Source organism: Tachypleus tridentatus, chromosome 6 (assembly GCF_004210375.1).
Source record: "Tachypleus tridentatus isolate NWPU-2018 chromosome 6, ASM421037v1, whole genome shotgun sequence".
In the NCBI taxonomy this organism is placed as follows: Eukaryota; Metazoa; Arthropoda; class Merostomata; order Xiphosura; family Limulidae; genus Tachypleus; species Tachypleus tridentatus.
The window spans coordinates 153,068,933-153,082,414 of record NC_134830.1 but is presented as its reverse complement, the minus strand read 5'-3'; the positions used below and the strand labels follow the sequence as shown (position 1 = coordinate 153,082,414).

Genomic DNA, 13,482 nt, shown 5'->3' with positions numbered 1-13,482 from the left:
CGTCAAAAATAAAGCATTCCATTAGTCCAATGTAATGTGGAAACATACATGTTCGTCTAAAAATAAAGCATTCCATTAGTCCAATGTAATATGGAAACATGCATGTTCGTCTAAAAATAAAGCATTCCATTAGTCCAATGTAATATGGAAACATGCATGTTCGTCTAAAAATAAAGCATTCCATTAGTCCAATGTAATATGGAAACATGCATGTTCGTCAAAAATAAAGCATTCCATTAGTCCAATGTAATATGGAAACATGCATGTTCGTCAAAAATAAAGCATTCCATTAGTCCAATGTAATATGGAAACATGCATGTTCGTCTAAAAATAAAGCATTCCATTAGTCCAATGTAATATGGAAACATGCATGTTCGTCAAAAATAAAGCATTCCATTAGTCCAATGTAATATGGAAACATGCATGTTCGTCTAAAAATAAAGCATTCCATTAGTCCAATGTAATATGGAAACATGCATGTTCGTCTAAAAATAAAGCATTCCATCAGTCCAATGTAATATGGAAACATGCATGTTCGTCAAAAATAAAACATTCCATTAGTCCAATGTAATGTGGAAACATACATGTTCGTCAAAAATAAAGCATTCCATTAGTCCAATGTAATATGGAAACATGCATGTTCGTCTAAAAATAAAGCATTCCATTAGTCCAATGTAATGTGGAAACATGCATGTTCGTCTAAAAATAAAGCATTCCATTAGTCCAATGTAATGTGGAAACATGCATGTTCGTCTAAAAATAAAGCATTCCATTAGTCCAATGTAATGTGGAAACATGCATGTTCGTCTAGAAATAAAGAATTCCATTTTGTTTGTCTCTTTATTATCATATATGTTTAATGTTCATCCACAGTCAAATGCTTTATTTATTATTTTACTAAGCCTAATTTCTTACTCTGTAACACAGGGTGCTTGCAAACTATATGCTATGGCGAGTCGTGTTACAGTCATTTGCCATGTTAAGTAAACCGTGGAGAGATCTGGTGCAGGACTACAACGCCGTTATCACTGGTAAAACCAGGGAATCGCCTCGTTGGGAAAAGTGTATGGGGACGTTAACTGGTAGTTTGGGAGTGGCACTAGCGTCGTTGTACGTTCGTAACCATTTTCAAGAAGAAAGCAAGGAATCGGTAGGTGGCGCAACTGAAATTTTCTCTTGACTTGTGAATGAACTAAAGATAAGACGCATGAATTATTTCTAGCTTTAACTTCATTTTTTTTTCCCTTGAAGGGAGGGGTCAGTATCAGTGGTGGGCACAGTACGAATAGCCAATTGTGTAGCTTTGTGCCTAGTGGCGAGATTAGGGTTTTCACTCGAAAAAGTTTTAGAGAGGACAATAAATAAAAAAAAAAGTGAAATTGATCTAAATTTTTAATGAAATTGTTACTGAAACAAATCGAATTAAACGATGCAAAACGAGTTTATATAAAAGCTGAAAAATAGTGTGATCAATATGCCTAAATTTTTTCAGGGAGGGTCTGGCCCCCTTGGGTCCCCCAGCTACACCTCTGTTTGTGCTTAACAAAAAAACAAACAGAAGAGCTTAATATTGAGAAGTCGGGTTGAGAAATAAGTGTTAGAGATTTGGTTTTACTGTGAGTCATCATTAAAAAAGTCAGGTTGAGACATCTGCTCGAGTCTCCTGCTGGTACGGCAATAAGTCTACGGATTTACAACACTAAAATCAGGGGTTCGATTCCCCTCGGTGGACTCAGTAGATAGTCTAATGTGGCTTTGCTATACGAAATCACACACTCAACACACCTGCACGAAAGTGTTAAATAAGCTCAGGGTGTCTGTCATATGTAAGTCAGATTGAGACACCTGTAGGAAAGTCTTAAACAAGCTTAGGGAGTTATAAGTAAGTCAGGGTTAAACGCTTGCAAGTAAGTTTTAACTCATCTTAGGACGTCATAAATGAGCCAGGTTGAGACGCCTACAAATAAGTTTTAATTCAGCTTAGGGTGTCATAAATGAGTCAAGTTGAGACGCCTGCAGGGAAGTTTTAACTTAAATTGGGGCGTCATCAGCAAGTTAGAATGAGACTTCTGTATTAAAGATTTGTGTTAATATAAAGCGTCATGACGGGTCAAGCTGAGATACTACGGTTTTGTTTTTTTTTGACATGTTAATGGACCTGATCGTGTAGAAGGCTTGATGACATAATAGAATCAAAGCTGTATATAGTTGGGTATATTTATATATATAGCGAACTTTAATACAAACACATGTTTCATACAGCTAAACCGTTCCGAGACAGGACAACGGAAAGCTCACGGAGTTCAAACAGCGGATAGCCTATGTGCCTTTGTTCTAAAACAAATAACTCTACTTGCCGTTTCATCACTGGTGTATCTTGCTATAAAATGCTTATTTAAGATAACTAAAAAAAATATATCGCTATTATTGTTAAACTTTTATAATTCATTTACAGTCACTTGAAATGGTCAACTATATTCACAAGGAATTTGTGAAGATTTTGGGTGAAGTTGACTGGATGGACGAGAAGACAAGAGAAAGAGCCAAAGAAAAGGTAACAACCAATCAAATTTGAGAGAGTTATATATTGGCTAGAAAATGGAACACGAGCAAATAACGTCATTAATGACTGAATTAATAATGCTGCTAGCAGTTTATAAAACGTTAGAAATGATATTAGACTAAATTAAGTTTGAACTTATGTTACTTTTAGCGTCTTGACGACTCAGCCGTAAATCTAGGAGCCTTTAACGCTAACAATCGGGTTTTGATACCCGTGATGGGCAGAGAGCCGAAAGGTTTAACAAGCTGTTAATTTTGATGATAAATACTCTGTTGGAACGTAAGCGACATCTATTGACAAGGGTAATGAACAACATCGATACAGATCACATAGTAACAAAATATTTCCGAGTGCATTAACTAACAACACGTACATTGATATTGCCAGATTTTGTTCTTCGCTGTGGTAGCCTCAGATATTATTTCGTTTGAAAAACCTCTAAAAATATTTGTTGTGTTAAGATGTTTGTTAATAGAGGTCGCTTTAATGCCGCGAAAGTTTTCTCACTTATTTTTTTTCTCCCTAAAATTTGTATTTGTCTATGTAATAACATATATATTTCTATTGTAGGCTGGTACCATTCAACCGTATATCGGCTATCCTGATGAACTACTAGAAGTAGATAAGGTTGCAGAGATTTACGAAAACGTAAGTTATTTTCACCTTTTTATGATCCTAACTCAGGACGTTCTTAAATAATTGATAATTTTCGTATTTTCATTCGTTCCTGTGTCCGGTTCTACACCATTATATTAGCTTAAGCTATTTAAACAGGAACCGATATTACAATTATTTTCATTTCGATTATCCCATCCTTTAATATTTTTTTTTTAATAACCATCTAATTGCTTAAAATAGGCTAGAAATAAACTCCAGTATTCTCACAAGTAGTTCGTTCAGTTAGTTCTAAACTGACAAAATATGATTAACTGTACTTATCATGAAATATTGGTGTTAATGCTGTCATGTTTTGAACACCATATTCTTAGTATTCGGACTCTTGGGGTTTTCAGAAAGAAAAGATTCGCGCTAAGAATATAACAGGCCTAATATTTTATTCAGTCTATACCTCAACGTGTCCCGCCGCACGCATTCGAGGCGTAACTTAGTGCTTGTATTTTCTATATCAGTTATTGAGTTTAGAAACAATTACACAATTGAATATGTTTATCTGTCTATTTTTATCGATATATCCACATCTATTTTACAGTTATTTAAAGTTTATGGAAACTGTTATTAGTTCAAGTGTTAGTTTGTGTTCCCTGAATCCTCGTGTAAGAAAACGACAACATTAAAAATTTAAGTAAACAATCTAGAAGTTAAAAAGTCATTGATTTTTTTATACTTTCATACAAATGGTTAATACGCAGTTTTGTAACTTGTTTCTTGTTGTGTTTTCATTCTAATTGCTACTAAATGTTATTCCTGTGACATGTTTACATAGAAGGGCCATTGTTATCTCTTTACTTCATTTTTAATGTTTTATTTTTTGTTCTATCATGTCTCTAAGCTGAACTGTGAAGTTTTATCGTTTTAGTTAACCCTAACGTCAGACGATTATTTCCAAAACATCCAGAATCTAAGAGTCTGGTCCACAGATTATGCTTTTGGTCAGCTCCGGAAACCTAACAAGAAAGGAGAGTGAGTAAATTACTAACTAGAAAAAAACATGAAATAAATCAATCAGAGATAATCAACATAGAAGGAAACTTTAATTAATCTTATGTAGATTAGTTCGTTTGTCTTTAGAAACGCTAGACTGTTCTAAATTTAAAATATCAATAAGTGACTACGAGCAACCAAAAAGATACTGTACTCGGTCTGTAAATCCAAGGGTACAATGTATACGTCCCGTTGCTTAAAAAAATGGTGTTTCGTATTTTGGGACATAATGATGCATAATAATAGTGACAGTCAATTCCCACTACTCGATGAGAATAGCCGAAGGGTTGGAAGTCGGTGTTGTTGACCAGCTGCCTTCCCTCTAGCGAAACAGTTTATGCGCAGATAGCCCTTGTGTAGAAGACTATATATATATATATATATATATAAAGACAAAAACCGAATTCCGCTGCATAATCGAACGGGCTGCATGGCCATTAAAAACCTAACAAAGCGTGTTTACACCGCAGGTAACGTTCATTTAATATAAGACTCGTTCTGTTTACAGAAACCGTGTCTGTCGTGCTCTGACGAAATTGCCATTTTTGTGCTCAGCTATTATAATTTCCAGTACAGAATGAGCACAAGCTGCCCACGATACCTGAAGGCAAAACAAAACTACGAACACTAAGAACCAAATAGACTATGACCGTTAAAACATATGTTTGTATTGAACATTACAACATTATTGTTTAATAATATTTTCGCGCTACATTCAGGATTCTGTTACTACAGTGATCGGTAGGGTGTTAATCTACTAAGGGGTCGTTCACAAATATCACCTTTTGTGTGTGACTCCACCTCCACCCTCTGAAAGCGTATACATAAAATAAAATGTTTTATTTTTTTAAACAGTCATTATGTGGAATTGATCGTTATAAGTGGGATACTGGCAGCAGATAGTTTTTAATAAATTTTTTTTTTTCAAAACTGGTGCTTTCCAGGGTACGTTTTGTGCGCTCGTGAAAATGGCGAACCGACCCTTGAAGAAGCCACAAGGATACGTAAAAAGATTCTCATAAAACATATTCTGTGTTTCCTTTCTATGAAATTCTATCACGTGTTTATGAACAGCTTTTTGTTAAGCCTAAATTTGATTTCGTTTCCTTTCTTTAACAGTTGGAAGAAACACGCTCGTGCAGCCGTTGTGAACGCTTACTACAATTCCCTGGAGAATAGCATTGGTACGTTACAGTATAAATCGTACAAATTAACGTGTTCAGAATACGTATATTATACATATATTATCCTATTATTGTCAGTACCATTTTTATACCTACCATTGTTATTGTTATCATATTGTTTTTTTAAGAGCCCTCTTTAGTGATGAATTAGAATGATATATTGGGCTTATTTTTAGTAAAAGTTTATTTAGTTTTCTAAGCAACCGGAAAAAGGGTACGTAAGCATATTGTAAATATTTCTCTAAAACCCTGAATTACAGTATGGAAGATTATTACGAAACAGTCTTTCGATGCTGATAGGACACAACACATAATACGAATTTGTGGCCCGTCATTGCCTGGTGGGTAAGGTCGCTTGACTCGTAATCTGAGGGTCGTAGGTTTCGATCCTCGTCACTCTAAACATGATCGCTTTTTCAGCCGTGGTGGCGTTATGTTACGATCAGTCCCAGTATTCGTTGCTAATAGAGTAGCCCAAGAACTGGTGGTGGTGACCAGCTGCCTTCCTTCCCTTTACTTTGTCCCCCGCTGGTACAGCAGTAAATCTACGGATTTACAACGCTAAAATCAGAGGTTCGATTCCCCTCGGTGGACACAGCAGATAGTCCAATGTGGCTTTATTATAAGAAGAACACACACACACACACACACACCTTTAGTTTTTTTATTTCTAAATACAAAAGGACAGGGTAAGTAACCCTCGTGTAACTTTGCGCGAAATTCGGAATGAATAAACAAGACCAGTTATATTTGGGTTAAAAAACAATTGAATATATTTACCAACAATAATAATGAAATATTATTATTACCGTTTTAATGCAAAAATCTAGCAGATTAATCGATACTAATAGTACCCCGACATGGCAAGGTAGTTAGGGCACTCGACTAGTAATTTGAGGATCATGGGTTCGAAGCCCCGTCACACCAAACATGTTCGCTCTTTCGCCCGTGGGGACGTTATAATATGACGGTCAATCTCACTCTTAGTTGGTAAGAGAGTAGCTCAAGAGTTGACGATGGGTGGTGATGACTAGCTGCCTTCCCTCTAGTCTTACACTGCTAAATTAGGGACGGCTAGCGCAGATAGCCCTTGTGTAGCTTTGCGCGAAATTCCAAAAAAACAAAGAAACAAAGATGAAACCTGAATTACGCATACCTCCATTACCGGTATAACATAACCTGTATAGTGGACATAATGATCAAGTTATTCATGGTTATTTATATTTTATTGTTTTATAGTCCTGTATAGTGGACATAATGATTAAGTTATTCATGGTTATTTATATTTTATTGTTTTATAGTCCTGTATAGTGGACATAATGATCAAGTTATTCATGGTTATTTATATTTTATTGTTTTATAGTCCTGTATAGTAGACATAATGATCAAGTTATTCATGGTTATTTATATTTTATTGTTTTATAGTCCTGTATAGTGGACATAATGATCAAGTTATTCATGGTTATTTATATTTTATTGTTTTATAGTCCTGTATAGTGGACATAATGATCAAGTTATTCATGGTTATTTATATTTTATTGTTTTATAGTCCTGTATAGTGGACATAATGATCAAGTTATTCATGGTTATTTATATTTTATTGTTTTATAGTCCTGTATAGTAGACATAATGATCAAGTTATTCATGGTTATTTATATTTTATTGTTTTATAGTCCTGTATAGTGGACATAATGATCAAGTTATTCATGGTTATTTATATTTTATTGTTTTATAGTCCTGTATAGTGGACATAATGATCAAGTTATTCATGGTTATTTATATTTTATTGTTTTATAGTCCTGTATAGTGGACATAATGATCAAGTTATTCATGGTTATTTATATTTTATTGTTTTATAGTCCTGTATAGTGGACATAATGATCAAGTTATTCATGGTTATTTATATTTTATTGTTTTATAGTCCTGTATAGTGGACATAATATCAAGTTATTCATGGTTATTTATATTTTATTGTTTTATAGTCCTGTATAGTGGACATAATGATCAAGTTATTCATGGTTATTTATATTTTATTGTTTTATAGTCCTGTATAGTGGACATAATGATCAAGTTATTCATGGTTATTTATATTTTATTGTTTTATAGTCCTTTAGTATAATGAGTCCTGTTTTATAGTCCTGTATAGTGGACATAATGATCAAGTTATTCATGGTTATTTATATTTTATTGTTTTATAGTCCTGTATAGTGGACATAATGATCAAGTTATTCATGGTTATTTATATTTTATTGTTTTATAGTCCTGTATAGTGGACATAATGATCAAGTTATTCATGGTTATTTATATTTTATTGTTTTATAGTCCTGTATAGTGGACATAATGATCAAGTTATTCATGGTTATTTATATTTTATTGTTTTATAGTCCTGTATAGTGGACATAATGATCAAGTTATTCATGGTTATTTATATTTTATTGTTTTATAGTCCTGTATAGTGGACATAATGATCAAGTTATTCATGGTTATTTATATTTTATTGTTTTATAGTCCTGTATAGTGGACATAATGATCAAGTTATTCATGGTTATTTATATTTTATTGTTTTATAGTCCTGTATAGTGGACATAATGATCAAGTTATTCATGGTTATTTATATTTTATTGTTTTATAGTCCTGTATAGTGGACATAATGATCAAGTTATTCATGGTTATTTATATTTTATTGTTTTATAGTCCTGTATAGTGGACATAATGATCAAGTTATTCATGGTTATTTATATTTTATTGTTTTATAGTCCTGTATAGTGGACATAATGATCAAGTTATTCATGGTTATTTATATTTTATTGTTTTATAGTCCTGTATAGTGGACATAATGATCAAGTTATTCATGGTTATTTATATTTTATTGTTTTATAGTCCTGTATAGTGGACATAATGATCAAGTTATTCATGGTTATTTATATTTTATTGTTTTATAGTCCTGTATAGTGGACATAATGATCAAGTTATTCATGGTTATTTATATTTTATTGTTTTATAGTCCTGTATAGTGGACATAATGATCAAGTTATTCATGGTTATTTATATTTTATTGTTTTATAGTCCTGTATAGTGGACATAATGATCAAGTTATTCATGGTTATTTATATTTTATTGTTTTATAGTCCTGTATAGTGGACATAATGATCAAGTTATTCATGGTTATTTATATTTTATTGTTTTATAGTCCTGTATAGTGGACATAATGATCAAGTTATTCATGGTTATTTATATTTTATTGTTTTATAGTCCTGTATAGTGGACATAATGATCAAGTTATTCATGGTTATTTATATTTTATTGTTTTATAGTCCTGTATAGTGGACATAATGATCAAGTTATTCATGGTTATTTATATTTTATTGTTTTATAGTCCTGTATAGTGGACATAATGATCAAGTTATTCATGGTTATTTATATTTTATTGTTTTATAGTCCTGTATAGTGGACATAATGATCAAGTTATTCATGGTTATTTATATTTTATTGTTTTATAGTCCTGTATAGTGGACATAATGATCAAGTTATTCATGGTTATTTATATTTTATTGTTTTATAGTCCTGTATAGTGGACATAATGATCAAGTTATTCATGGTTATTTATATTTTATTGTTTTATAGTCCTGTATAGTGGACATAATGATCAAGTTATTCATGGTTATTTATATTTTATTGTTTTATAGTCCTGTATAGTGGACATAATGATCAAGTTATTCATGGTTATTTATATTTTATTGTTTTATAGTCCTGTATAGTGGACATAATGATCAAGTTATTCATGGTTATTTATATTTTATTGTTTTATAGTCCTGTATAGTGGACATAATGATCAAGTTATTCATGGTTATTTATATTTTATTGTTTTATAGTCCTGTATAGTGGACATAATGATCAAGTTATTCATGGTTATTTATATTTTATTGTTTTATAGTCCTGTATAGTGGACATAATGATCAAGTTATTCATGGTTATTTATATTTTATTGTTTTATAGTCCTGTATAGTGGACATAATGATCAAGTTATTCATGGTTATTTATATTTTATTGTTTTATAGTCCTGTATAGTGGACATAATGATCAAGTTATTCATGGTTATTTATATTTTATTGTTTTATAGTCCTGTATAGTGGACATAATGATCAAGTTATTCATGGTTATTTATATTTTATTGTTTTATAGTCCTGTATAGTGGACATAATGATCAAGTTATTCATGGTTATTTATATTTTATTGTTTTATAGTCCTGTATAGTGGACATAATGAGTGGACAAGTTATTCATGGTTATTTATATTTTATTGTTTTATAGTCCTGTATAGTGGACATAATGATCAAGTTATTCATGGTTATTTATATTTTATTGTTTTATAGTCCTGTATAGTGGACATAATGTATAGTCAAGTTATTCATGGTTATTTATATTTTATTGTTTTATAGTCCTGTATAGTGGACATAATGATCAAGTTATTCATGGTTATTTATATTTTATTGTTTTATAGTCCTGTATAGTGGACATAATGATCAAGTTATTCATGGTTATTTATATTTTATTGTTTTATAGTCCTGTATAGTGGACATAATGATCAAGTTATTCATGGTTATTTATATTTTATTGTTTTATAGTCCTGTATAGTGGACATAATGATCAAGTTATTCATGGTTATTTATATTTTATTGTTTTATAGTCCTGTATAGTGGACATAATGATCAAGTTATTCATGGTTATTTATATTTTATTGTTTTATAGTCCTGTATAGTGGACATAATGATCAAGTTATTCATGGTTATTTATATTTTATTGTTTTATAGTCCTGTATAGTGGACATAATGATCAAGTTATTCATGGTTATTTATATTTTATTGTTTTATAGTCCTGTATAGTGGACATAATGATCAAGTTATTCATGGTTATTTATATTTTATTGTTTTATAGTCCTGTATAGTGGACATAATGATCAAGTTATTCATGGTTATTTATATTTTATTGTTTTATAGTCCTGTATAGTGGACATAATGATCAAGTTATTCATGGTTATTTATATTTTATTGTTTTATAGTCCTGTATAGTGGACATAATGATCAAGTTATTCATGGTTATTTATATTTTATTGTTTTATAGTCCTGTATAGTGGACATAATGATCAAGTTATTCATGGTTATTTATATTTTATTGTTTTATAGTCCTGTATAGTGGACATAATGATCAAGTTATTCATGGTTATTTATATTTTATTGTTTTATAGTCCTGTATAGTGGACATAATGATCAAGTTATTCATGGTTATTTATATTTTATTGTTTTATAGTCCTGTATAGTGGACATAATGATCAAGTTATTCATGGTTATTTATATTTTATTGTTTTATAGTCCTGTATAGTGGACATAATGATCAAGTTATTCATGGTTATTTATATTTTATTGTTTTATAGTCCTGTATAGTGGACATAATGATCAAGTTATTCATGGTTATTTATATTTTATTGTTTTATAGTCCTGTATAGTGGACATAATGATCAAGTTATTCATGGTTATTTATATTTTATTGTTTTATAGTCCTGTATAGTGGACATAATGATCAAGTTATTCATGGTTATTTATATTTTATTGTTTTATAGTCCTGTATAGTGGACATAATGATCAAGTTATTCATGGTTATTTATATTTTATTGTTTTATAGTCCTGTATAGTGGACATAATGATCAAGTTATTCATGGTTATTTATATTTTATTGTTTTATAGTCCTGTATAGTGGACATAATGATCAAGTTATTCATGGTTATTTATATTTTATTGTTTTATAGTCCTGTATAGTGGACATAATGATCAAGTTATTCATGGTTATTTATATTTTATTGTTTTATAGTCCTGTATAGTGGACATAATGATCAAGTTATTCATGGTTATTTATATTTTATTGTTTTATAGTCCTGTATAGTGGACATAATGATCAAGTTATTCATGGTTATTTATATTTTATTGTTTTATAGTCCTGTATAGTGGACATAATGATCAAGTTATTCATGGTTATTTATATTTTATTGTTTTATAGTCCTGTATAGTGGACATAATGATCAAGTTATTCATGGTTATTTATATTTTATTGTTTTATAGTCCTGTATAGTGGACATAATGATCAAGTTATTCATGGTTATTTATATTTTATTGTTTTATAGTCCTGTATAGTGGACATAATGATCAAGTTATTCATGGTTATTTATATTTTATTGTTTTATAGTCCTGTATAGTGGACATAATGATCAAGTTATTCATGGTTATTTATATTTTATTGTTTTATAGTCCTGTATAGTGGACATAATGATCAAGTTATTCATGGTTATTTATATTTTATTGTTTTATAGTCCTGTATAGTATAGTCCTGTGGACATAATGATCAAGTTATTCATGGTTATTTATATTTTATTGTTTTATAGTCCTGTATAGTGGACATAATGATCAAGTTATTCATGGTTATTTATATTTTATTGTTTTATAGTCCTGTATAGTGGACATAATGATCAAGTTATTCATGGTTATTTATATTTTATTGTTTTATAGTCCTGTATAGTGGACATAATGATCAAGTTATTCATGGTTATTTATATTTTATTGTTTTATAGTCCTGTATAGTGGACATAATGATCAAGTTATTCATGGTTATTTATATTTTATTGTTTTATAGTCCTGTATAGTGGACATAATGATCAAGTTATTCATGGTTATTTATATTTTATTGTTTTATAGTCCTGTATAGTGGACATAATGATCAAGTTATTCATGGTTATTTATATTTTATTGTTTTATAGTCCTGTATAGTGGACATAATGATCAAGTTATTCATGGTTATTTATATTTTATTGTTTTATAGTCCTGTATAGTGGACATAATGATTAAGTTATTCATGGTTATTTATATTTTATTGTTTTATAGTCCTGTATAGACATAATGGATTCATGGTTATTTATATTTTATTGTTTTATAGTCCTGTATAGTGGACAAGTTATTCATGGTTATTTATATTTTATTGTTTTATAGTCCTGTATAGTGGACATAATGATCAAGTTATTCATGGTTATTTATATTTTATTGTTTTATAGTCCTGTATAGTGGACATAATGATCAAGTTATTCATGGTTATTTATATTTTATTGTTTTATAGTCCTGTATAGTGGACATAATGATCAAGTTATTCATGGTTATTTATATTTTATTGTTTTATAGTCCTGTATAGTGGACATAATGATCAAGTTATTCATGGTTATTTATATTTTATTGTTTTATAGTCCTGTATAGTAGACATAATGATCAAGTTATTCATGGTTATTTATATTTTATTGTTTTATAGTCCTGTATAGTGGACATAATGATCAAGTTATTCATGGTTATTTATATTTTATTGTTTTATAGTCCTGTATAGTAGACATAATGATCAAGTTATTCATGGTTATTTATATTTTATTGTTTTATAGTCCTGTATAGTGGACATAATGATCAAGTTATTCATGGTTATTTATATTTTATTGTTTTATAGTCCTGTATAGTGGACATAATGATCAAGTTATTCATGGTTATTTATATTTTATTGTTTTATAGTCCTGTATAGTGGACATAATGATGTAGCAAATATAGTGTGGTTGACGTATTGTTATGGTATATAATTCCTAAGCCTAAAATTTATTCACAGAATTTCCTGCTGGAATCTTGCAAGGAGCATTTTATGAAAAAGACAGACCAAAGTAAGATGCACAGTTTATCCGTAAATAAGTTCATAAACGTACTTTTTTTCAGACATCACGTACACCTATCCAAGCGTATTCTCAATGTCTCATTCATTTATTAAGACATCCATATTTAAAATGGCGTTCTGACAGGAAAAAAAAAAGCTAACATTTTTACAGCAGCGGTTATCTTTGAAGTCCAATAACAAATTAATGGTGAAACTTTTTGTCTTTGAAATGCAACGATTTACTTTTTTATTAACACAATTAAGGTAGTTTAAAGGCAGAGGTCGAACTGCAGAAAGAAAGATAAAAAAAGGGGATACAACTACTCAAATCTATTCGCAGGTGAATGTC

At 30.1% G+C, this 13,482-nt stretch overlaps 1 protein-coding gene across 3 annotated transcripts in view; it reads left to right on the top strand.

Annotated features, from left to right (window-relative positions):
- LOC143254110 (neprilysin-2-like) overlaps positions 1-13,482 on the top strand; it is a 91,968-nt gene that overhangs the window by 69,809 nt on the left and 8,677 nt on the right. For all 3 annotated transcript variants that reach the window (XM_076508898.1, XM_076508897.1, XM_076508899.1), the window contains exons 9-14: positions 928-1,150; positions 2,456-2,554; positions 3,134-3,211; positions 4,101-4,204; positions 5,345-5,409; positions 13,092-13,143. In XM_076508898.1, the coding sequence (XP_076365013.1) occupies positions 928-1,150; positions 2,456-2,554; positions 3,134-3,211; positions 4,101-4,204; positions 5,345-5,409; positions 13,092-13,143 (621 nt within the window). The remainder of the gene's footprint in view (positions 1-927; positions 1,151-2,455; positions 2,555-3,133; positions 3,212-4,100; positions 4,205-5,344; positions 5,410-13,091; positions 13,144-13,482) is intronic.